Consider the following 26,204-nt stretch of genomic DNA (forward strand, 5'->3'; position numbering starts at 1 on the left):
GCCCTTCCCTCAGACCTTCCCCGAGGCGGGGCCGGCGGGTGACGGGCACCCCGTGGGTGGCCTCGGCGGTGAGCTTCCCCCGGACGCCATTATGGGTGCCAGGAGGGTATATAAAGCCCCGCGCTGCGGCTGCCTTTAGGTCAGGGCGAGATGCCCAGCGTGCACCGCGCCGCATGCTAATGAGGGCACGCCCCTTTCCCGGCGAGCGGGGGGCTCGCAGTGCCGTGGGGCGCTGCCGGCTGCTGGGCACCGCCAGCGAGCCCTGTGGGGCCGGCACCCACCCGTGACCGGCTGTGGGGTATCGCTGCTCTCCTAAAACCCACAAAACCCACCAGGAGTGACACAAACCCAAGCACACCTGGCTCTGCCTCCGCCAGGGCCCCCTGCACCTCAGGTCTGCCTTACGGGGCAGAAGTGACCCGATGCTGGGATGGACCCCACACGTGTGTGGACCCCACAGGGGGCCCTGGGATGGGTGCTCGTAGGGCAGCCCTGCTGTGAGGTCCGTACCCCGCCTGCTTTGTGGCACTAAGCACTTTTTGCTGCCTTCCCCCCCCTTTTGGGTTGGTTTAAATGGGCTGAGCAGTAGGCAACGCTCACCTGGAGCCTTAAACATCCAACACCTTCTTGGGATTGTATGTCAGGGCTGTTATATATGAAGTCTCAACTTAATCGTAATTTAGTAATATTTATAAAAGGAATATTTATAAAAGGTATAAAAGGCAAGGAAACAGTGCTGGGTGTGCAGGGAGTCTATGCTCCACCAACACGCACGCACGCACGAACATTTTTTTTTTATATTTCTGATGGCCTCATTGTTAAGAGTCTGATGTTACCATCAACCACAGGGCTTGCTGACCCCCATGGCCACACTCCCAAATCTCCCTCTTCTTCATTAATATCAACCAACTTCTCGACTTGAATTACCACTCCATAAGTAACAACAGCCGCATTGCTTTTTTTTTCTTTTTCCTTGAAAATGTTCCCATAATGTGGTGAATGCTTCAATGTCACTGCATCACATTTTCCTGATGGAACTCTTCCCCCATCATTTCTACAAACTTTCCTCTTCCAACCTCTGATCCTTTTGGACAGATCCAGAGGTTTTTGTGGAAGCTGCTCAGTCACCCTAATGAAGGAGGCATTACAGAGGCTGACATATAATACACAACCCTCTGAAGTGGTTCGGGTTCTTTACTTTTTCCAGCCACAAAAGCAGAGGAAATTGTTTCACTATAGCAGGAAAGACTGAGCACAGACCCCAGTTTTTAACTTCCTTCCCCTCCCAGGCCCCCTTGAGGCCGTCGATGCGGGTGGGCAGCACCGCGTTTGGGGGCTGCGGGCGGGCTTCCAGTCAGGGCGAGGCCGGGCAGCGACCGCTGGTGGCGCTCGCGAGGGCCCAGGCGCGGTGCCGAGAAGATGGCGGCGGGCGCGCTGCGCTGGGCGCTGCGGGCGGCTGGGCAGGTCAGCGCCACCGGCAGCCCCTTCCAGCAACCCGGCCGCCTCAGGGCGCCGCGGCGGCGGGCACGGCCCCCGTGGGGCTCCGGGGGAAGCGCCTGAGAACAACTGGGGGGCTGGAGGGGGGTAAACTGTGAGGTTATTTGTGTCTGCTGGATGATAGATTAATTCCGCGCTGGCTTTTGCGAACTAAAATGCGAAATGTCTTAGGAGCTGCACTGCGGGAAGGGAATTAGGAAAAGCCCGGCAAATTCAAGTTTATGGGAGTAATTCGTACCTGAACTGGGCAAATAAGCAAAACGAGTGTGGGTGATTTTTTTTTTAATTAGGTTCTCCCCTCACCGTGCACAAGACAAGTGCGGAGCTACTTCGTGGACTGGAGGATGCTGCGCGATGTGAAGAGGAGGAAGCTGGCGTACGAGTATGCTGACGAGCGGCTGCGGATCAACGCCATCCGAAAGAACACCATCCTGCCCAAGGAGCTGCAGGTACTGGGCCGCTGCGCTCAGCTGGGCCCTGCGGGCACGCTGTGAGGGCTCCCGTGGCTGTTAGCACTGCTGCAGGCACTGCATTTAAAACTGACCAGCTGGACCAGGTGATAACAACAGGGCACGCTCCTGGCTTTGTTGGCATCTTACACCAGTGCCTCTCCTGAAGTAGTAGCTGTAACACTACATACAGTGAAAACTCAGCTCCTTAGTTATCAGTTACATACCTTTGGAAAGCTGTTTTCCATGATGGCGTATTATATGGTTACTTTTATAGTCGTCTAAGTAAACTTAGGATTTTGGCTCTTGCGTTTATTTAGAAACTTGAAAGCCTGATCCTGCCAAAGTCACCTATTTGATTAAAAATAGGTAATTTTAACTTTTTGCGTGAGCTAGAAGCACATAAAATTTGCATCAGATCTGGACATTAGGTGTTTTCTAAAGTATACATATTTGCTGCCCTGCAGTCAGCCTTTCTTAGTAAGCATTAAGAATATTTTCAAGTGTTTGAAATACTCTTAAAATATTCATGTATATATTTGGTCTGATCATGCCTAGTTGTGGGGATATACTTCCATTCTTAAAAGTCCTGGGAGAGAAAGTTTGTGAATCTGCTTTTATGTACTGATTTTACCATCTTCTTGGCACGTCTAGTTTGTGTTGAATGTTCACGCAAGGGTGGGAGGGCAGATTGCACCTGGCTTTGTTTTTGGTATTCCTCAGCTGCTTTTGTCACCTTTTGAAGTCACAGTTGTAGCAGCAGTTAGAAACAAAAACTTAAGGAAAGTAACTTTTACCTCCTCTACAAAATGTTATTTGGACTCCAAATGTAACATCTTAAAAGAAGAAGCTGTGAGTTCTCTGAAAGTATAGGCTGCTTTCTTAATAAAAATCCTAGGAATTAAATAAGCTAAAAAAATACTGCGAGTGGTTGGCCCTATTAGATAAATTGTAGGTATACAAGCACATACACAAGTAAGGTGCTTGATGGGACATCAAAAGCAGTAACTACAGAATGTTCCAAGACAAAAAGTCCCGCTGACCTTGCCTTTACTAAAGTTGAAAGTCACCTGGCTGCTCTCTTGATCCTGTCCTCTTTTGAAAGGGAGGATCCCCTTACAAGATAGCCTGACATTATTGCTTTTCAGCACTCTATAACAGGAGTATGCAACATAACGGGAGATTTTGTAGTCCAGCATCAGACCTTCATTTAACCACCAAGGTTTCCTACCATAGGATTCTTTAAGCCCTTCTTTCCTTAAAAATTTAGCATATTAAGAGTGCTACAGTTAGACGCTTACCTAACCTCAAGCATCTTCTTTTAGACTGCATTTCCTGGCTAAACATACTTGTTCTGAAATTCCAGTTGCTGCAACCTCATGCTTTTTGAAAACTGTTTTTGCTCTCTTGTACAGAAAAAGAACTTTCTTAAGCCTTCTCATTAGAGCAGAGACACTTTGACCTGTCCTTCTCTGCCTGTAGCACCTGTTGAAGGGTGAAATCCCTTTTACTGACATCAAAGTATATTACATAGGAAGACAGTTAACAAGAAATTGATTTAAATTCAATTCAACTTAAAGGACTAGCCCACTCTATTTTTACTTGGCTTGAGGTAGTTCTGTTTGTTTCAGCTTTTATTTTTAGCTTCAGGTTGTAAGTTTAAATTTGAGGCCTCCATGGAGGTCATCTTACATTCACTGTTAGGATGCCCAGAAGGAAGGGCAGGAGGAAGTTTACTATCAAAAGGTCAAGCGTAATCATGAGGTAATGGTAGCTTGTGGTGATACCTATTTTACAGCTCTGCTGTGAGGTCTGGAAATAAGACTTCATATTCACAGGGAACATAGTTACACTCTGTGCTGTGGTCTTCTGTTTTAGGAAGTGGCTGATAAAGAGATTGCTGCATTGCCTCGGGACAGCTGCCCTGTGAGAATCCGAAATAGGTGTGTTCTGACATCCCGCCCTCGGGGGGTGAAGAGGCGGTGGAGGCTGAGCAGAATTGTTTTCCGCCATTTTGCTGATCACGCTCAGATGTCTGGGATACAGAGGGCCATGTGGTAGATCGCTGAATGGATGTACGTTCAGGCAGAAAACACAAACTCCGTTTGTGCGTTCAAGACTGTCCTGTGGATGAGCCCAGCATCAAACTGATACAGAAGGAAGAAGAGCCATGCTAATTCATTACATGCATTTACTAGATTGTGACTGGTATGTTGCTTTTTGTCAGTCAGCTGGTAACTGCACTAAGCTGGTCTGTGTGAAAGGCGATTTTATTATGAGAGGAGAAAAATCACTGATTGTTGCAGAACTAATCTGTGGTTTGTGATAAGGGCAACATCAGAAATAAAGACATACAGCATAGGCTCATTTAAGCACTTTTTTTTGTCACCATACGATTGCGTTCACGATGGTAATTTGGGTAAAAGCGTAAGTGAAACTGCAGAACAGGGCAAAGTAGTATTCCACCATGAACAAGGAACATGAACTGAAAAATAAAACATGGCCATAGGTTTAGATACTCTTGCTATGCAAACTTAATACATGTACAAACAGACAGAGTGGATAAAGGACCTATTAGAAACTACAACATGCTAATATTCCTCTCCTACTTACAGTGCAGAGCTTGGTCCAGTTCTTTAATTACAAGGTAGCAATTAAGTCCAGACCACAACAGGAGAGTAATGGCTTGATTAATTTGGCAGGTAACATCAAATAAATTTGTCCTCGGGAAAGACATGAGAAGGAAGCAGGAAGGAAACAGTAACCCCAACCAAGCCTGCTGCTAAGTTCATGTTTGCCATGTACTCTTCTTCAAAGCAGGGCAATAAAAGAGGAAATGGCTATTCTGTCCCTCACAGTAGCAGGGAGAGGCTGCAATTAAATAGGCCAAGTCGTACTGCCATCAGATGGAAGACACAGGCAGCACGTTAAGAGCAACCTATCACCTTCAATTTTGTCAAATTTTGGAGCATAAACTATCTTAATGTACTACTTACTCTGTTACCTTAAAACTCTTCAAAGTCGATAGGAGATAACGAAGCTTTTCTCTTTTCATTATATACTGCTAGAGCCAGGGTGAACTCACTACCTAGCATCAGCAGCTCACTGTTCTCCTGTGACTGATGCCACCTCAAAGACACCCCAAGGAGGTCAGAATTAGCACAGAGGTTTATGAGCTGTTTTCATTTTCAAAAGCCGTAAAAGGTTAAACAGGCAGTAGTTAATTTCTAAGTAATCATTCAATTTTAATACCACATCATAAACATCATTTTTTTTCTGCTCTAATAGCAAGTGCACTGTCTTGAGATAGTGGTTCTACTTTCTACAGCATTTATCGTATTTACTCTTCAACATACTTTCCCACGTCATCAAAAAACCCACCCCAGCAGTTAGCATGACATTAGTCCCAGTAACCAGATGGGTACCATTGTCACTTGCAACAGAGAGGCTTTGACCCGTCTTAGTTTAGGATTCCTTTTCTTTTACATTCTGTTCTCAGTTTCAGAAAAGACTCCACTCAGCTGAGATGCTTTTTCAGGGAGGGGTAAGGATTTACCTACGCTCCACTCTTCAGGAGATGGTGAGCCACTTGACTGAAGGAAATGCTTTATAAGCTATTTTATTTAAATATTTTCTCCAACCTGAAATGGAAAATGACTGTCTTTGCTTGGAAGAAGGTTTTGTAAACAATGATCTTTGCAGCACAGTGAGTCTCACATGGAAGATCAATATTAAGGCGGCCCTTAGAGTACTTTCAAATATCCATTGGTATGTCCCCTTTGGATTGCTTTTCTCTGCTTTCAACCCAGGCCTTGTTGATGGTGCGCTTCATTTCATCATCTCCTTCTGCATACATCTTTTTTAAAAGGTTCATAAGCCCCTCACTAGGATCTGAGGTGTCATAGGCAGCCTTCCTGCAAGATGGATACATACAAGAATATGAGGCATATCTAACAATTCTCTGCAAAACCCAAACACTAATATTTGTTAGAAACATCTTGGTATCAAGATTTTGCTTTGGCAAAGTCTTAGACTGTGTAAGTCTTCAGTCACAACTGTCACCACATAAAGAGAGAAAATCCTTAAGGGTCTACTCAGAGTAAGTGCATGTCCACTTTGAGCTGTCCTATTAAGGATAACAGGAAGCATTTTGCAATGAACATGATCCTTGAAGCACCACCCAGAATTAATCCTACAGAGCAGGACCCGAACATAACAGACCCAGAATGTGCCAACATAGGTAGTTACTAGCATAGCTGCAGGCTACCTGAAAAACATGCAGATGACAATAAAACAGCAGAGGGAGCAAGTTACCCAAGTACGGGGCTAGCTACCAGCCTCAAAGTCCCCAGCACTTTTAGAAAGTAACTTGTCATACTCCAAGCCTTTGAATATGGCAGCAGTATTAGTCCTGACAGGCTGGATAGCGTATGGTACTTCTCTGCACAAGACATTAAATAAAATGACCCAGTCCCTCCAGCAATGTGTATCAGGAGTCAAATCGTCTTCTCCTGATCTCCAGTGCTGTTTGGGATGTTGTGGGATGGGAAAATAGTTTTGCTCTGGTTAGCTAGGACTAATCAGTCTAAGCAAGTCATCCTACAGAGATACACAAAGTGATCAGTCATTGGCAGGCCTAAGCATCTCAAAAGTGAGTGCTTCCACACTCCAAGGAAGAACACTTTTGGATGAAAATGTGTTTATTGTAAAACAATATCAGAGTATTATGTACAACATTTTCTATTTAGATATATTAAAAAAACATCCTGCATGCAGGTGTCTCCTGCTGTGGTTTATCACCCTTTCATATCCAGCACCTAAGCTGCATGTAGGATTGCTCCCAAGCACTTGAAGCACAGTAATCTAAATTAGCTTGAGATTTTGTACAATAATCCAGGTAAGCAAAAACCTGTTTTGCCAGAAGGATACTGGGGTTTTGTGCAGGCACTTCAAACACACAAAAAAATTATATAATTATTTTGACCAGCATAGCTGCAGGAAATATATACTTAGCTTAAAAACAGTCAATCTCACTAGAGCAGTTCTTGAAAGGAATGCAGCCAGCAAGATGTAACTGACTCTTTATTTGGTTAATTATCTCCAGCACTTTCACTGCAGGCCTTATCTGTCACATTTCTAATGATGCAACATTCATCACTAGCAATAAATCAGTAGAAGAGAGGCTGACAGCTGCTCTAAGTGCACCTCCCTCCACAAAAAAAGTGCACTAAGAGTGCACCAAAAAAATAATAATATATATACTAACCTAATGATTTTCAAATACCTTATGGGCTTATCCCCCAGAGCAGCAGTTTTCAGTTTGACTACACAGGCAAGAGAAGAGTTGAAATGCACTGTCCCTAAAGCAATTTGGGAAACAATTAACAGAAGATGATTACAGAAGAGGAGTACAGAAACACTTACTCTTTCTCTTTGCTTTCTTTTTCCACTTGAGTAAGACAATCCCACTTTTCCTCCCGCTTCTTCCTACACATCACAAGGACTGTGTCTGTCTTTATCTGTATGGAGAACAGCAAGACACGAGTTTAGAATACTAAAGAATAATAGTTACAATCACAATGAATAAGATGAGCTTATGACGCAAGTGTCTTTCTATCCCTGCAAATTCCTGAAGCGTTTATTTCTGCTATTGATTTTAGGTAATATACAGAAGTTGCAATATCTATTCAGCCTCAGGGCACCAAGTCATAACCTCATTGTAGAGTAGCACAGTACTACCATACTGACACTACAGCATAGTACTAATTTTACGGTAGAGAAGAACATGCAGTGCTGTAAAAGCACCATTCAGTAATTTTTAGGATACTAAATGTATCCAGGATTGTCTGGTGACTATATTTACAGGAGTTTTTAGAATACCTTGTTTTGGTAGATGCTTTCCCAACTCATTTCTCCAAGGGTAAGAAACTAGTTTAAGGACATTGCTTAATCTTGCAGTATGTCTGCAAGTTAAAAGCAAAGCCTGTTTAATTGCAACCCTGACCTAAATTTTACAAAACCTCTGCATGCCACAGCAAACAAAGTTCTGCTTGAGCTTTAGCTTAATTCAGAAAGCAAAACAACCATTGCTTGTTTCTGCATCATATTAAAAATCACTGGCACATCACTCTCACTTATTTCAGTTGTTTTAATTTTGTACAAGTCTAGTTTTAGAGCAATTTCAAATTGAACTATTATTTAGTTCAATGATGTGCTTTGGTTCAAAGGTGCTACAAGTAGCAAAGTAAAGACAGTATTACTAGTTGCAGTCATCACCAGTGAAATGTTACTGGTATTCAATGCAGAGCAATGCACCCTTAAGAAAATCAGAGCAAGTTTTAGACACTGTTTTGGGCATTATACCTCTTTAAGCTACCCACGGTTTCAGTCTGCTGTCAAGCCTCCCGTCTACTCTAAAATTGCAAATAATAGATGCTTAGTGGAATTTTCTGCTTAATTATTTCTGAAATCCTGTTGGAAAGCTATTTTAAAAAGTCTATAGTATCTATTCATGATCTTTTGGGGTAGAAGCCCATGGTCATGGTCTTCAGAGATTGATTCCACAATTGTGACAACTACAGATTATTACAGATCATGTTCACAGGGAAAACACTTTATCGATAAACTGTTAGACACTTTATAGACTGAAGGTTAGCACTGGACCTCTTAAACTAGTCAAACATGGTACTGTGTAAGGGGCCTAAAGATCTGTAACAGATGGGATGCACTGACCTTCCTAGAGCTGCCTTCCACAGAGATGGGTTTCAGGAGGTTGTTGAAGGTCATGGTGTAGTTCTTCCCATTCAGATTCTTAACTAGAAGATCAAACGACCTGGAACCAGAAGGTGGGGAGAGGGAAGGTATTAAAAAATATTCCAGCTGGTGGGAGACTGTTCTACCCTGCCACCAAAAATAGTGTCTGAAAGCCCTTTAGCAGGTTCATTTCTGGGGCACTTCACCTGGCTTGAATTACTTTCTACTCAAGGCTTCCAAATCTTCAATTAGATTTAATGCTGAGTACTGAAAAGGACCTACTCAGACTTCACAACAAATCTTTGGGGTTCTTTCTGTCTCATTGGCCTCCTACAACCTTGGTAAAGCAGATTTATTTAATCAACATTTCAGTTCTATCACCATCAAAAAACAGGGCTAACACTACATACCCTGTCAACCACAATGAGGTATAACAAGCATTTTTAAATTAAAGTTAAAAAAAAAAAAAAAAAAAAAAACACTTTAAGGAGCACTATACTTAAGGGTATGTGCTAAGTAAATAAATAGAACGGAGAAAAGGGGGGAAGCATTGGGCATGGCTGATGCAGAACAGCACTCAACAAAACACATTTCTGCATTGCAAATAACTTTCTTCAACAGTGCTCTCCTTGTGGCATGGTGCAACAAGATCAACTCACCTCTCTGTGAAATTCACCTGCACATTCTCTGCTGGGAGCTTCTGAACTCCATTTAAAGAGATGTAAATCTTAATAAACTTATCTGACTGATCCCAACCTGCAAGGGAAAAAGATTAAGATCTAGCTTCCATCCATAAACTTCACACATTCCATTCTAACATCCCCACAATGACCATGACCTATGCCTTATTAAAACAATCTTCAGAGAAACAAGAGATAGATGTGAATTGGGCATAATTCAAGAGCAAAAGGAGGTGCATACATAGCCGTGTTCCCTAACTTCTCTAAATTCTGTGAAAAGCCATGTATCAACTCAGGTAAAAGGACAGCAACCCCGTCTGCGTAGGGGGGAGTCAGAGGTAGAGGTCTGGTTTTGCTGCAGTTTCCATGACCCACTTTTCCCCTGCACAGCAAGTATCTTGAGCAATTCCTTCTCCTTTCACCTATATGGCAAGCAGAGAAACCAAAGCTCACTCTTTAATTCTTACTAAGTATTAGGCAATGGAAAAATACTAGCTGGTACACCAGGGACCCTTAAGACACTCCACCAGTACTGAACAACTATCACCCAGACAGAATTAACCATGCCATGGTTGGGACAGCACAGTAAGCACACAGAAGCTTTTAAAGTGAGGTCTCCAGTATGAAATTAACATTTGTGAGAACTTCTCAATAGCACTAAATGGTACCTGTAACTCACACTAATGCCTCCCAGGCTTCTCTTCAGGGAGATGCCTAAGCTGTAAAACGCAGTAAGAAAACTAAACCTACCATAATTGTTTATTTTCACCGTGTACCCTCCCAGCGATGACTTTTCTTCTTCTACCGCATCCTTTGGCTTTGGCAGAGGCTGATTCTTGATTTCTAGCTCCAGCTTGTGCTTTTCTGTCAGCAGCACATCGCGGAGCCGCTTCCTCGTGACTTTCACAAGCAATTCTTTAACCTCTTCCAAATCTTTCAGCAACTGGTTCGCAAACGAGAGATCGCAACGCGCGTGAGTTACGCCCTCCTTTTCAATGCAGGCTCACGGCTGAGCTCCTTCACTCACAGCGCCTCCGAGCCCGCCGGGTGCAGCACGCTCAGCCCCAGCAGCCGCCCGCCCACCCCTCCGTGCGCTGCGAAGCACGAGGCCGCCCGCTCCTCACCAGCATCCAACTCCCCACCCGGCTGCCCCCGCGGGTGCCCTCTCCCCGCGCTCGGAGCCGCTCCGCCCTCACGGCGGATGGAGGAGGGGGGGGATGAGGCTCCCGCTCACCTCCTCGCGCGCGGCGGCCATGTCGCGAGCGGTGCTGCGCGGCGCTGCGCTGCGCCTCCCTAGCGGCGGCTCCGCGGCCCCTCTGGAACCTTCCGGCCTCCCGCCCCGCGGAAATGGCGTCGCTGCCTCCTCCTCTTCCTCCGGGAGCCCGCCGCCGCCTTCCGCCGGCCGAGCGGAACGGGAGGGGCACAGCGGCTGTTGGCGACCGTTAGCGGCCGTTAGCGACCGTTAGCTGCGCCCTGAGGCAGCGCCCCGGCGGTAGCTGAGGGAGCGGCTCCTGGCCCGTCCCGGCCGTGTCGGAGCGACCCAAACACGCGTTTTCCGATCTTTCTTTGTACCCTGCCGTGGGCCAGGGGAGCTTTGATGACACACGGTGGTCCTGTGGAGAAGGCTTGGCATGGCTTTCCTCAGGTATTTCTACCGGAGGTGCTCAAAGGGAAAAGTACACCGAAATGTGTCTCACCAGTTACCGAGTCAGTGTACTAAAAAAAAAAATAAAACGTGTGTATTCCCAGGTCTCATTCGAGCACTGAGATTTCCCAGAGGAGGAAAAATAAAATGCATTCGCAATCTTTCAGTGGTGGAAAGATTGTGAGTGAGACTCAGCGTCTTCCTACAGGTGTCTTATGAAAGAGGGAGCCCGAGGCAGGATACAGCCATTCTGCGTTTGAAAAGCAACTTTCTTTAAATGAAAGGGTGCCAGATACTAACATCTAATATATGAAATTGAGGAACGTCAGTTCACTTGTTGATTTGTGCACCTTTTTTTTTTTTTTTTTTTTTTTTCCCCTTTTTTAAAGTGGCCATCCAGGAGTTAGTTAATCTGTAGAGGGTTTTTTTTTGCAAAGGTATGGAGGGAAGAATAGATCCCAGTAAGATAAGAAAGTCATGGAAAACCAGAAGCCAAAGACTGGTTTTCAAGGCTGAGTTCCACAAATCAGTTTTAACAGACGTACTGAAGTGTTTGACATAACCCTCTGGTCCGGGGCTTCAGAAACTGTTAGTAACTAACTGACGAGCTGTAATAACCAACGCTGTGGTCATGTTTAACGTTCCTAGTACTGAGCTTCAGCTTGCAGATTTTCAGCCACAGTGTTTGAAGCTGTGCCAGTTGATTTTATCTGGAAATATGTAACATGGTCATGCTTATTTAATGGGTTTCTGTCTCTTGATGGCTCCTCCTGCTCCCTGCTTCTCTTCCTTCAGGCATGGTGCCCATTTCTCTTGCACACTGCTAGGGCAGCATGAAGTCCTTAGCCACTCCTGCTTCCCCACTGCTGTATACGAACAACTTTTCCTAGAAGTGTGTTTACTACTGTGTTCTCTATGCTGGAAACTCAGAGCAGTGTTTGGAGAGGAGTGTCCAGGTGACCAGTTAGCTTTCTAGCACAGTGCCTATCCATCGGATTACTGTGGTATGGGTTACCCCTGTGCACAGGTACACTATACTGCCAGCTGGGAATTAGCTATGGGACATACACGTTTCAGGCAGCTAGTCTGCAGAGCCAGTGTCCTAGCACAACAGTGCTGCTTGAAAATAACCAAGTGGAGTGAACTGTACCAGAAAACCCAACTCAGCAATTTGCTATTGCAAACAGATTTAAGCTGTTTAAGTGGCTTATGAAAATAAGCACCTTATTCCCATTTTGTTTGCATTTCCATTTATTTTACAAGGCATCGTTCACACAATGATAACAAGGTACTGATCCAAACAATTCTGTAACAATTAAAAAAGTAAACATTTGTTGTGACCATGTACATTAAATTGCACTTTTAATAACAAGCATTACACTTATATTTCTGTATTATACTTTATATAATACATGGATTTGTTACACAAGAACTGGCAGTACTAAGCTGTTCTCAGTTAAAAGTCTCACAGCACTATAATGTTCTTTTTCCCCACGTTTATCTAGTAAAGTATATTTTATATACTAGGACCATAACCAGATAACAAATGCAACTACAAACCCGGAAAATGTCATTGTTCATCAGCACGATGAAGCTGCTCTCTATTTTCAGTGTGCTGAAGTGAAGCCACCTTGAATGGCAGACAAGAGTGCTCTGGTTCAGAATCATACTTGATTAGACCCTCTTCTGCCTTGCCATCTTTTCCCTGTTTAAATAAGCCAGAGAATCCTCTTACTTGGGAAAGCAATAGTTCCCAAAGCTCAAGAGAGCTCCTGGTAGTTTTGAAGATGGTATCAGTACCAGTGTGTCCCTAAGAGTTACTGGAAGGGGGGTATTGGAATCTGGAGAAAAAGCTGAGAACATCTGCTTTTGTTTGCATTGGTAGTAGCATCCATGTATCATATAAAATACAAAAATAAGAGAAACTGAAAGGAAATTAGTACAGCTCAAGATTCTGGTGGTATCAAATCACAAATGAAGTCTGTGATACCAAATCCTTTTGCTGTATTTATCCCTTTGTGATTCAGTTTCCTATATATTATTCTATATATAAGATATAGTTTTCCAAAGATACATATATATTCCTTTACAGGTTAAATAAAAGCAAGTCCCACTGAATAAGAAAATAAGAGGAAGTAATGTTCTAGTTCTCTACCCATATTTTTTTTTTTTCCCAGGTAAAAATAACATGAAATACATTCAGTCGCAAAGCAGCTGGATTCCAGGAGAAATGGAGAGCCCTGTATTCCTGGAGGATTAACCTGTACGTCTTAAGTTATGATCCTGAAACAAATTGTGTAGACTTCTGAGTTAGAAAAGTTAGGATCTTTATCAATGCTGATAATTAGTCATCCAGTTCCAAATTCTTTGAATTTCCCAAAACCAACTATGGATTAGCCCAGTTTTAATGGCTGCTGTGATGTATAATCTAACTTGAAAGGTCCAAAAATCAGTGCTTCGTTGTATCTCCCCTTAGTACTGTTACTTGGAAAGAGGTAACGGGACAGCTCCCAGTAGGATAGTAGCATAATAGATGAAAATAGAATCTAGTTCAAGCCTTCACATTTGTGAGAACAATGTGATGCCTGGTGCTGTGTGCACCCACAGCCCTGGGCATGCACAGCATTGTGTGTTTTGTGCACCCAGCTGTTTGTACAACAGCCTTTTCTGCAGGGTTGAGCTGTAAAAGAGGCATGCTGGTCAACCAAAATGACATAGAGTAGGGTTTTCCCTACAGCAGCTGGGAGAAAACCAGCATTGTAAGACAACGGAGTTTCTGTTTTCAATGCCAAAGGTATTTAGATTTACTAGATTACATAGAAGTATGGCAATTATCCTCGTGTCTAACAGGAAATCAAAATAAGAGGTTCTTTGACACATACAAGCAGTTTCACAGATCTCACTGAAAGTACTAGAAGGGAATGGACTTCCTTGTTTCCTGTGGAAAAAGCATTAATTTCTGATGTATTTTTTAAGTTTTTATGTCAATAAAGTTAGATTTGTATTGACTTCTAAGTGCCAAGTTCAGTCAGCAACTGATACCGGGACACTGAAGTCAATGGGCTCCTTTGTGCTTTGTCAAGGCCCTGAATTATTTCTGTTAGATGTTGGAGCTCCCTCTCCTGTTGTAAACAGCTGTCTTTATTCCGTGTTGTTTTTCACACAATGGCACAGGTGAAAGCATCTATTTAGAAGAAATTTTAAGGTCAAACCAGTTCTTTAAATTCAGTTCTTTAAAATGTCTAACAAGGAAAAAAAAAGTTTATCTAACATGTAAATTAACCGTAGCAAATTAGACAATATACTAATTAACAGGCAATACAAAGAAATGTTTGTCAGCTGGTAGTACTGATTACACAGCTGACTACCTCTCCTGATACAGGTTTTACTAATCATTCACTGGTATGGATCTCAGGGACTTTGCAGTTTCTTGGGCAGTTTCTTGGATTAAAGCCACCCATGATATTTTCTATGTTACTGTCTTTAATTATTTCTAGGTATGTTTAGAATTTGTTGAAGTAAGTGAAGTGCTATTACTTTAGCGTAGTAAGTTTGAGTCACAAAGATAATCCAAGACTAGTTCACAGATGTACTGCAGAACTAAATCAGCCTTGCTTCATTTATCCTGTAAAGTGTTACAGTCAAAGTAAATACTTTTTAAAGTGGAAAAAAGCAGTTGTGTATTTCCCCCTCACACCCCCCCCCTTTTTTTTTCATATTGTATTGGGCATCTCAGGAGAAGATTAGAATCTGACAAGATAAAGCAGTTGTACTAAAAATAATCTTTGGAGGTTTGTCCCTAATCAAAGTAAAGGCTTTATTTCAGAACTGTGCATTCTCAATAAAATTAAAAAATAGATTTAGTTCCATAAAGATATATTTATAACATTCAAATTATCTTCAATACAATTTTTATGTTGATACATAGTTCGATACTGACTAAGGAGAAGAAAAAAAAGAATCATTCGAATCTTAAGAAGTGGGTTCCAGTGCCACATGAAAATAAGTTTCAGCAAGACTTTGATGATGTTTCCCTCTGAAAATCTGAATATTGAACCAGCTATCCCTGACAGATCAGTTGGTCTGGGATATGAGTATTTATAGCAAGTACTCCATCAACCACTGCTGAAAGGACTAATTAAAACAGATTTTTTTTTCTTACAAGAAACTGAGTATCTCAACAGCATGTACAGTCAGCAGGCAGCTTTAGCTTGCCTGGTTTAATCCTGCAGCTCTGCTGCTTTCCTTGTTTCTGCATTTAACTATGCTTGTTCATCAAGATAATAACATAGAGCTATTTTTCTCATTCCTTCAGTAATTTTGAGAAGATAGTTTCCACATAAATATTACTCTTCCAAGTGCCACTGCTACGAATGCTACCCGGGATGCACAGATGGAAGGTGAAAGTCGCTTACTGCCCTTACATCATTGCCAAAAATGTGTAATTCAGCCATTGCCTTCTGAAACTTTTTTGGTGCTGTGAGAGGCACAAGGTAAGCCAGTTCCTATCCTACAGGGTGTTGAAATCATCATGGCTAGCAGGTAGCAAACATGTATTTCTCACAGAAACTCAACTTCCACAGTCAGAGAGATATTACAATGAGAAGGATGATAGTGTGTCAAAGCTAGTTCTATGAAACATGGAAGCTTATTTAACACTTCCTTTTTGATGAACTGGGGAAGTACTGCTTCACTCATCCACTCACTCTCTCTCATTGGACCCTTTACATGATGTAACACATTGACTTGGCAAAAGACTAAATGGGGAAAAAAAAATCAAGACTTAATTTTTAATTTGAATCACCTCTAGTAAGTGCCATAAAAAGGATAGGGACATGACTGTACATCAGGGAGCTGGAGCAGGGAGCAGCAGTGAGCTGTTACATGAACTCAGCTGCTCAGGGAATCACAGTCTTAACATTTTTATTATTATTATTATTATTACTGCATTTTTCCAATCAAGGTTTTAAATCCACCTGTAAGTATGATTTAAGATAAATGACATGAGAAATGTGGACACTTGTCCAACCATTGGTGTCACTCATCAGCACAGTACTCTCACCATACCAATCAAGTGTTCTTAAGTGTCACTTCAAATTTATTTCACTGTTTATTTCAAGTGTGAAATGGTACTGATAAGTGAGTTAATAATGCTAGGTTTAGATAGCCTACAGAATGGAAGCATCTTTGCAAATATTATTAGAAGTGACCACAAAAAGGAAGATTTTTTTTTTTCTCTTTGCAAAAGAGATCCCTTCTGCTTTTTCCTATTTTTTTTTTCTTTTTTTTTTTTTTCCCTCACCCTGTTAAGGTTTCCAGATGATCACTTTTCTTGCAGGTACTTTAAAAAAATACCAACATTTTAAACTCCTTATTCTTAGAAGAGAGTTAGAAGTTCATCGCAGGATAGTTATGTCAGGACAGTGATTATATTTTGATCTCTACTTCAAACAAGTGACTGCCTTTCAGAATTGTTCCTCTGGCACAAGTAAACATTAAACTTGTACCGCCCTGTTTGAAGTAATTCACAATTATGCTTGACAACAAAGCACAAGATGAGTATCATTAATTTTTATTGTACAAAACGGACAAGATATGGCATTCCTTTGAATTAAAAAAAGATCAAAAGAGAACAAATGTACTTGGAACAATTTTGTAAATGGAACAATTAATACACAACCTTTTGTCCAGCAATATTTATCTGCAAGACCACCTTATAGACATGACAAGTATAATTAAAAAAATATTCCATCAGTTCAAGCAATAGTTTAATTTTCCATGAAAGAAGTATTTCTATAAACACTTTATGTTCAGTCAAAACAAACACTTTTGAATTTTCTTACCTTAGAGATATAAAACAAACAGAGAGGTTTGGGAATCATCAGAGAAGTCTATCCCATGGGAAAAGTCTAAGCTTTGTATTAGAGTTGAAAATGTTTTTATAAAAATAAGTAATACCGATATAGCATTTCCTAGCCAAATATTTATGGCAAATTGATCTTGTTTTTGTGGTGATTTCTTCATCAGTGCAGCAAAAGCCTGTTGTTTGTTTTATTTGACACCTCACTTCCGTGTAAAACTCAAAAATTGAATATAGACCCAGGGAAAAGTTTTTGTTAATTTTATTCATAAAAGCTACCCTTTATTGCACAGGACTTACAAAAGGTCAAAACTATGCAAGGTTTTCAGTTGGCTTATCAGAAAAAACATCGAATAAATGTTGAACAGTTTTCCCTTTCTCCCAGTGGAAGGAATTCTTTCTTGGCATTCTTAGTATAAACGTGAAATAAAAAAGGGGAACTAGGTAACTATGTTAAATTCCAGTTCAGTTGTAAATAAACAACAGTGCTACTCAGTGCTACAAAGAACTGCACTATTTGCATTTCTGAAGAAAAAAATGATCAAAACTATGAAATTATCCGGGAAGCTCACAAACAATTGTGCCAAGACAGTGCAAGACTATCTTTGCTTCTTTGCTATGGCCTAAGCTTTACAAAAAAGTGAAAAAGTGCTTTTCTGCAGGACGTAGTCACTGCGATAAACTTCTGAGATGGTCCCAGGGCATAAGTTATCCTAGACACTCACACACACACTAGTACTTGTTACACTGTGCTTTCTGTGAAGAGATTATGCTGCAGTACTTTACATTTTCCATTCTCTCTTCCTCCAGAAGAAAAAAAAACAACTTCTATGCAAGATAAAAATAATTTTGAATAATTAGTCATGTATTAAAGAACTAGTTTTGAATTATTTATTCATTTTAACATCTAGTCATATAAAATAAAGTGTAAAAGTATGAAGGTATCAGAACGTGGCTTTCAGCAAGGCAGTTTGGGAAGTAAGAATTCAACATAAAACAGAATATTTTTTCCCCTTTGAAAAGGATCACATCAGAATGAATGAAAAACATTGAAGAATTTCACTTCAAGCCTGCACTCCTGCCTTTTGTCCTTTACCCAAGAGGAGAGACCACTGGAAGAATCCTCCAGGGTTTCAGTTGTGTTGTTCTTTGTGCTCTTGTATCAGGTCTGGCTGGAACTATGTACTGCCCTCTTTGGGTGGCAGGGGTTGCTGAGGCTGCTGTGGTGGCTGTGTGCCTGTGGCAGTTTTAATAGAGTTCAGAGTTTTGCTAAACCAAGAGTTCTTGGCAGCTTGGATTTCATTCATAAGGGCTCCTCTCTGATGCTCCAGCTCCTAAGAAAGCAAAATGGTCAGAATTGATCAAAAACAAACAAACAAACAAACAAGAGCATCTTCAGACTCAGTTCCTTGCAACCTCCCAGGCACTGGGGAGAAAAACATTGAAATCACTGAAACAGTATTTAGACATACAAATGGAAATCTCTTTTCTTTTGTTCTTCTCTCTTTTTAAAAGCAAGCAAACAAACAACAACAACAACAAAAACAGACAATCCTAAGATTCTGGAAGTTCACAGGTATAGAGCAGGTACAGGCATATGCTCCCTTTAGCGCCATTTTTAACCCCATGATTCATAACTTGCACGGATCAACTTGGACAGAGTACGACAAGGCTAAGGAGACTGCCCTGCAGTACCTGCATTCCACATACCTGAATTTTGCACTTGGCTTCCACAAGCTGCAGTTTGGTCTGTGCAAGTTCCAGCTCCATCTCTCTCAGTTGCTTCTTCAGTGCATCCTTCTCGTCATCTGTTTCTATGCCTTTATTCTCCATGCTTAGTGAAGGCAGCTTCAGTGTCCCCTCTTTACTGAAAATCTCACTGCAGTGTTTGCAGGCCATCACTTTACCCTGAAATAGCCAGAAAGCTCGTTTTTAATCCATGTTACAGGAGTCGCTCTGTTTCTTGGAAGAGCCATTTTTATGTTAGATTGCCTTTCTGTGCTGAAGTTTTCACACTTGACATTAAGAGAATTTGAGAATTTCTTGAACAACTTCCTGAATGCATGAAACAGTATAAAGAAATCCTAAAGCCTATTTAGCATGCTCTGATAATGCTTTTGCTCCTCTTCATTACTCAAACCTTCTTGCTACCAAAGCATTTTCATATTTTGCAGTATTTATGTCAGCACAATTCAGAAGAATAAATTACATGCTGGGAACTTCCACAAAAGCACTTGACCAAATTTTTGTACAGATTTTGATATTTCCAAGAAACCCAGGTAACTTTTCCACATTTCCAGAAGCAAGCAGTCAGCCTGTGTTTGCTGCAAGGGACAATGCTACCTTCCTGATGCTTGTTTAGCTTCCTAGGGGATGGTCCTTTTTGCTAACAACATCTGACACACAGTAGTAAAGTTTTCATGCTACCTGGCAAGGTGAGCCAGCCGCTCATGGCTGAAGATATAGCACAGCTGGCCTGGGTCACAAACAAACACAGGATATTGAACTGTTCAGCAAATTATAGGAACATCTATACTAGTATATTTTTGGATGAATAACAGATAAAAATTACCACTACAAAGCAACAAATCAGGTTCAGCTTGAGTACTAAGGAAAAAACTAGAAGTTACAGCAGAGAGAAAATGATTCTGCCTACTCAGTAGTGACACAGAAGAGGGATGGAATTATTACCTGATCAGGAAATATTTACCATCAGTGCAGATACTAGAAGGGAGAGGAGGAACTGCTATGGAAATTCTGGGTATGAACCAAGTTGTGCTAATTACTTAAAATTGTTCTGCTTAACTTACACGGTAGGCAAGTGTAGAAAGCCAAAGATAAACAGTGGCCTAATAGCAATGCTGATCCCCTCCAGCATGCATGCTGGAGTAGCAGCACGTTTTCTCCTCTAGAGAGACATCTTTTGTTTTCATTTAAATAAAAGATCTAAGTAAATACAGCCTCTGTACATTTTTGCCAAAAGTATACATTTCTACATGAAAATCTATATGCACTTCAGTTTGAGAATTCCAGCCTGTATGATACAAGATAAAGAACACTGGAAGGAGATACACCCTTGAATCATTCACATTGTGTGAAAAATGCACATGGGGCTATCAGTGCAGCTGTTTGGATGTCACAGTTGTTGCAATAAATTTCACTTCCCCTTTTGTTTTGTGTCACTGACCACACTTGCGTTAGAGCCGTCCTGTATGTAGAGGCATCACTCTCACCTTCACAACTTCCAGTTCATCTTTACTGGCTGCCTGCTGTTTTTCCAGCCTGGTACTCAGCTGGGAACAAATCTGGAGCAGAGAAAGCAGTCTCTTAGATAAAGTTTATTTTATTAAAATATTACTTAATCTTTTTAGCTTTTTTTTTTTTTTTTTTTTTTTTTTTTTAGAGCTAACATTTCTTAAATTCTGTCTCACTCAGGTAGGTACGTGTGTTCACCCTCAACAAATCCACTGCTGGGGATAACGGAGACCAAAAAAAATGGCAGCATTCAACATAGAACCTGAACATGGACACCAGAACATTTTATTGATTAACTGGTTTATGATATTTCCACTGCATTATGTCACACAGCAAAGAAACATTCATCCTACAGTACACAAAATAGCTTAAAGAAGGGTTATTCTTCATTTCCCAAATTAGCAGACTATTAGGAAAATCAAAAAGATTTATCACAAATTATAATGCTTTCTGAAAGCCTAAAACATAACGTATCTTATTTAAAGGATGAGATAAGCAACTCTAAAAGTTCAGCTCTCAGGACATGTTGAAAAGAGTTTACAAATAAATACAAGAGGGTGTCTTTAGAACCATTACCTGTTTATAGTCTGCAATAATGGCTGTGGTTTTCTTAATCTCAGATTCTGCCTTCTCTAGCTGCTTCCTGAAGACTTCCTTCAGCTAGGAGTTGAAGGAGAGAAGTTACACAGTACACTGAAAAAAGGTTTCAAAATGCATCATCAAATTGTTCTCTCAAAGTATTGCTGTGTTTACAACAATTCTACATCTTTTTCTTACCAATTTCCAGTGCTTCAGAAGTAGAAAGTCTGATTTACTCAATATACAAACATCTACGATAACAAAAAAAGTCTATACTGTGATACAGTGTATCATTGTTCAGAGAACTGTCCTATACAGGAATTTTCTTTCTCCATGTGCAGCATGGTCCACAGTTACGTGCTTTGTTGTTGGGTTGTTTGTTTGTTTGTTTGTTTTTCCTCTGCACACTGTCACAGGGGGTTTGGGCAGACAAATTGTTTGGAGATGGAACAAGGAGAAGAATCTCTCAGCACTATCACGCTCATCCCCAAAACAGAAGGAAAAAAATCTTTTTAGTTGCCGACAAAGAGAAACAGAAGCAGGAATCTGTTTTAGTTGTGCCAGCTAACTCATTCCTCCACCGTTAAGAACCACTAAACGTGGAGAGCCATCTCAGCAGGATTAAGGCCTCCATTGCCTTTTATATACTAACCACGGAACTTGCAGAGAGAGGAAAAAAAAAGAAGAAAAAATATCAATTGTTATAGTCAGTGTTGTCAAATGGCAAAAATGAGAGCCCCTGTATCATTCTCAAAGCATGCTTACATGTACATCAGTATTCAGCACATAAGATATGCAGGATCAAAAGACTAAGACTAAACATTTTGCAATTGAGTGAAGTCAGGTCTGGGCAGCAAAATCACTCCAACCCTCAGTTCTGTCCTTTTGATTCTAGCTTCTGAGAGGAATGCCCATAGCTTTGTTTCAGTGAACCAGCACCCTCTTAGAAGGCAACAATTCCTCCAGTAACCCTCTCTAGATAATTAAGAGACATCTAATCATGCCTCCTTAGTTGTGACTGCTTACCACCTATGAAAATGATTGTTATAATACTGGGAAGGGAGTAAGATACAGAAAATTGGACATTCAGGAAAACACTGAAACGTGTACTTAGAAAAAAAATACCCTGGCACTTTGAACTTTTAAATGCCACTGCACTTTGAAGACAAAAATCCCTTCCGTAACCACAATACATTCATGCTTTTCAGATTATCCTTTTGCTTGCATTCAGCTTAGTAGGAAAGACTGGAGAATGCCTTACCTGAGCAGTTTCCTCTTCCTGCTTCCGTTTCTCTTCCTCTGTCTCCACTAGTTTCTGTTTGGTCAGGAGAAGTTCCTTGTTCAAAACATCAGCTTTGTCTTCAGCCTAGAATTAGAAACACTGGTGTAAATCATGTTATCTGTGCCAATATAAGTGTATCGGTGTGTATATATCTCACAAATACTGCAGCTTCATGATCTAGAGTTGCCTTTTCCTGCCCTCGATGGCTCACCCAACCTATTTTGTAAATGAAATTCCCTTTTCAAGTAGCTATTTTCTAAATTATTTCTTTGTGCTTCAACTGTGGAAAAGAACCCTTTTGTCAAGTGTTACCCACACCCAGGTGACAGGTGAGCATAGATCATATGTCGTAATACAAATGATATATAAAATATTTTTGTTGGGAATGATATTAATGTAGGAGAAGGAAGCATGATTCAGCTCCTGTGTAACTTTAGATAACATTTAATTTTTCTATCTTTCAGGCTAGTTGCCTGCAGTGTACCTTACAAAGCATCAGAGCTTAGACAAGTATAAGAGACAAAGAGAACCACCAGAAAAAAAGGTTTGTTAACAATTGTTTCCTGGAGAGCCTTGATACTGCGTGCGTACTGGAGAATACAAACTTTCTCCTTTCTTTAAGGGGCCAAGCTTATGTAGATATATACTGGGAATTTTTTGGATTCTGAGAGCACTGTCCTCACTGATCACCGGATTGAGCACCAGGAGAGAAATGTATTTTTCAACACCTGGATGTATTCTGTTGACTTCCCCAACTGGGAGATACATACTGCAACACATCACTTCCACCACCCAGTTACTGAGCAGAACAGGCAATGACTGTAGTCAAATATTACTTACTTGCTGGAAATACAAGAGGGAAAATGATATTACAAACAACAACAGCGCAGATATTATCTCTGACCTGCGCTTTGTTTTTTTCTACTACCAATGGTATTAGCTTATCTACTGCTACAGTGTTAATTATTAATGAGGGTGTTAGTGGTGACTGTGAGCAGCTGAAGCAGCTCCACCAAGACTTCGTCTGAAAAGATGGACTGAGGATTCCTGCATTGCTCACTGCATATACAAGGCTGTATGGGAGAAAGCAAAAATGAGAAGCAATAGAACAGACGAGGGATAAGGCTGACATCTCAAAACAAAAGAGCTCAGGGATAACAAAGGTATTTTTGACAAAAGACTTGTTTAGGACATACTTCGGAGAATCAACTAAAAATCTTTCCTCCTTTTATATGGTCATTCCAGGTTTTCCAAGCACCTGCCATGGTGTACAGTATCACCTCTCCTTGCGAGTGAGAAATGCAGCAGCACAAAGCTTTTCTTTCAGTGCCACTGAACTGAGGTGGGGTGTGGGAACACTTAATGGAGCCACTCATCTACAGAGAAACTGCTAAAATGCAGGAGAGCAAAGAATGGGGCTGGCAAAGGTGTGTCTAACAGCTTTGTGATGATACTTCAGAACACAGCAGGGGCAGAAGCAGATATAAAGCTGCTTTACATACAGCTATTCCTGGGGAAGACAGAGCACCTCGATGCAGTGTTTTTGTCTTCTACACTGCAATGCCCACTCCAGCAGGCAAAGTGGTTATCTGCCCGTGCTTGCTCACCAAGGTGCCTCAGATTTTTAGAATCACACGAATCCACATCAGAAGTACCTAGCTGCCAAGGGTCTGACTAAATAGAAATACACTACTGTGGCCAATGATGTTTACAATTCTGAGGTTAGATAAAGAAGCCAAATAAATACAGAAAATCAAATTGAGAGACCCCTGCAGGAAAAGATTTTACATTGTAAGAGGCACTACAGCCTTCACTAAGCAAGATGCTAATCATGAGGGGTGGTGGAATATGGCCCTCCTGTATTTCATACCACACCACTTCATTCTCTTTAATGTAGTTGGCTATACTGAAATTGCTGTGAAAAAAATAGATCCACATAAGGTAGCAGACATTCTGCAAAGCAACTTCCCTTACAATCGCTCTTTTGAGGAATATATGATACCTTTTTCCAGTAAACGTTTGTTCTTTGGTACCTGCCTAAAAGATTATGGCTTACATTTTGTAAAATGAACTGCAACAGAGAAGGTACGGTCAGTGTTAATAATACACTGCTGTGTATGCCTCTGCCTGCATCCACGTGGAGATACAGCAACTAGAATTAAGGCTGTCAGGAAAACAAAGGCACAAATACCAATGCTTTTAATTTTATGTAAATGCTTTCACTTGAGCAAACAACAGGGCTACTAAAACTAGCATTGCGAAGCTGGAGTTTGGAGCCATCTCCTTCAGCATTACCTGGTCCAGGTCATTCCGTAAGGCAATTTTGCTTGTAACAAGCTCATGGGCAAGGTCATCGTTCTCCTGCTCCAGCCTCATGCTAGCTTCTTGGAGCCTGCGATTTTCCCTCTGCAGAAAGAAAGGAACAACCAAAAGAGGAAATTAACTCTTATCAATATTAAAGAGCAGTAAGCGAATATGTTGTATGTATAAAACACTGATAAGGCAAGAGTGCACATTAAGACAGGACTGCTGCTCTGGGAAACAACAGTGAATTAAGCCAGCAGTGCAAATGCAGCAATTCCACTTACATCCCAATGGTTATGTTTGAGTCACATAAGTGACACACTGTAGGGTTTCTCTGTCAAAAGTAAACACAGTCCTCTCAATAAAAACATCTGCTTTCTTATTTCCTTTGATGAGGAGGAATCAGACAGATAAAATCCCACCCAGCAGCAGTGAACAGGGAGATAACTCGAAATAATGTTTCCATGCAGAAAGCTGTCCTCTGCTCCATTTTACAAAACCTAATCTGCAGGCAATCCATAAAAATAGTCCATTCTGGAGATGCTGTGGTACCAACCATTCGTCCTCTGTGGGACCAGTAAAGAACAGCATTTAGAAGGGAACTCCTTACAACTCATATAACATGTACATCCACCTGTATGCTTTCTCTGTAACTTGCACCAGTGACAACAGGTACATTTTACAGGACACCTGCTGAGAAAAAGTGCCAGATGGAGAGGGGACATCAGTCCCTGAGCACAGGTCCAGAACCTGTTCTGCCCACGATGCACGACAACACGAAATGTAGACCTTCAAGACTGCAGGCACCTCCTACCTGCTCCATAAAGGCAGAAATGACTACATAGAGCACTAACTGGTGAAGGTAATGCATTGGAAAAAAAAGAAAACCAGCAATTCATGTTTCTTAAAAATCAATTTATGTGACTGTTATTTAGGGCTGAGAAGCATAATTATATTCAGAAGGTATCTGTGGGTTGGTGGACTTCCAGGAGTCCACATCAAATCCCCTGGCTTCAGAAGAACACAGTGAGGTGAGTCTGATACAGGTGCCCTTCTCAAACAGATTTTGAGAGAGCAAAAAAAATTGCTGACTTTCAGTCACATAGTGACTGCAAAAGAGACTGGAAATGGAATCTGTTTGCTGTGGAAACTCAAGAAAAATGCAAAGTTCACATGGAAGTTTATAGATGGAGAAACAGTAACCTACATGCTAACATCTCAAAAAGGCCACTTGAAAGGTTATGGTCTCCAAAGAAATACAGTAAAAGGGAATATATTAACAGCACTTAGAACAGCAAAAATATTTCAAGAGTTGCTCATTGAATGTTTTCCTACAAAATGTGATTTCTTTGCATAAGCATATTATTCACCAGTCTTCACTTCCTCTTGTTCACCAGCTATGCTCAAATAATTCTTTCCAAAGCTCACCACAGTGAAACAACTGCTTTTCATCTGTTTCAAAAAGTTTTTGCATGCCTGTCTTAAAAAAGGACAACTACAGTTCTAAGAGGATGCTAAAAAAGGTCTCTTCTTTGTCTTAGCTTCCTCTGTGGCAGGAAGCAGAACCTCTGCAAATACCTTCTTCTTACTGGGACATTATTGTGTAAGTGGATTGTGCACTACCCTTTACAGGAAAGTAAGTTCATTTCCTCCCCAAAAGACTGTACTTTAAATAACTTTGTTTTGTTATAGAAACCCTAAAATACTTGTGATTTCACACAATTAAAATAACCACTGCTAAAAGACACCTAACTTTGGGGATTTTTTTTTAATCGCATCATATTCTGTTTGAGACAAGGAATTTTTAAAGTAAAATTATCCTGTAGGGATGATATATACTTGGAAGCATAACAGCAAATTGCTATCTTCAGTAATAATAATAATAAACAACTCCAATGAA

The 26,204-nt window shown here is 41.1% G+C and overlaps 3 protein-coding genes and 1 long non-coding RNA gene across 20 annotated transcripts in view; 2 read left to right on the forward strand and 2 right to left on the reverse strand.

Annotated features, from left to right (window-relative positions):
• The first annotated feature begins 1,349 nt into the window (after positions 1-1,349).
• MRPS14 (mitochondrial ribosomal protein S14) lies at positions 1,350-4,313 on the forward strand. Its single transcript, XM_084526932.1, has 3 exons — positions 1,350-1,464; positions 1,788-1,946; positions 3,825-4,313. The coding sequence occupies exons 1-3, from the start codon at positions 1,420-1,422 to the stop codon at positions 4,005-4,007; spliced, it is 387 nt and encodes a 128-aa protein (XP_084383058.1). The 5' UTR covers positions 1,350-1,419; the 3' UTR covers positions 4,008-4,313.
• CACYBP (calcyclin binding protein) lies at positions 4,199-10,912 on the reverse strand. The gene is made up of 6 exons (XM_084526927.1): positions 10,614-10,912; positions 10,130-10,322; positions 9,359-9,455; positions 8,679-8,778; positions 7,371-7,465; positions 4,199-5,860 (listed from the first exon to the last, which is right to left on the reverse strand). Exons 1-6 carry the CDS (start codon positions 10,632-10,634, stop codon positions 5,701-5,703), a joined length of 666 nt encoding a protein of 221 aa, XP_084383053.1. The 5' UTR covers positions 10,635-10,912; the 3' UTR covers positions 4,199-5,700.
• LOC311440267 lies at positions 10,755-26,056 on the forward strand. Of its 2 annotated transcripts, XR_014695289.1 has the most exons (6): positions 10,755-11,024; positions 13,202-13,287; positions 15,340-15,517; positions 22,465-22,544; positions 23,246-23,427; positions 24,990-26,056. It is a non-coding gene; the product is annotated as an uncharacterized lncRNA (long non-coding RNA). The 2 variants fall into 2 exon arrangements; XR_014695290.1 differs by lacking the exon at positions 10,755-11,024 and having other exon boundaries at positions 12,181-15,517.
• The window catches only part of RABGAP1L (RAB GTPase activating protein 1 like), a 248,568-nt gene continuing 238,944 nt past the window's right edge, over positions 16,581-26,204 (reverse strand). For all 16 annotated transcript variants that reach the window (XM_084526909.1, XM_084526912.1, XM_084526910.1 and 13 more), the window contains 6 exons: positions 24,296-24,406; positions 21,980-22,084; positions 20,716-20,799; positions 20,118-20,189; positions 18,595-18,792; positions 16,581-18,218 (listed from right to left, as the gene is read on the reverse strand). In XM_084526909.1, coding sequence (XP_084383035.1) covers positions 18,063-18,218; positions 18,595-18,792; positions 20,118-20,189; positions 20,716-20,799; positions 21,980-22,084; positions 24,296-24,406 — 726 coding nt within the window. In that variant the 3' untranslated portion in view covers positions 16,581-18,062. The remainder of the gene's footprint in view (positions 18,219-18,594; positions 18,793-20,117; positions 20,190-20,715; positions 20,800-21,979; positions 22,085-24,295; positions 24,407-26,204) is intronic.

This window comes from Aythya ferina, assembly GCF_964211825.1.
Source record: "Aythya ferina genome assembly, chromosome: 8".
NCBI lineage: Eukaryota > Metazoa > Chordata > Aves > Anseriformes > Anatidae > Aythya > Aythya ferina.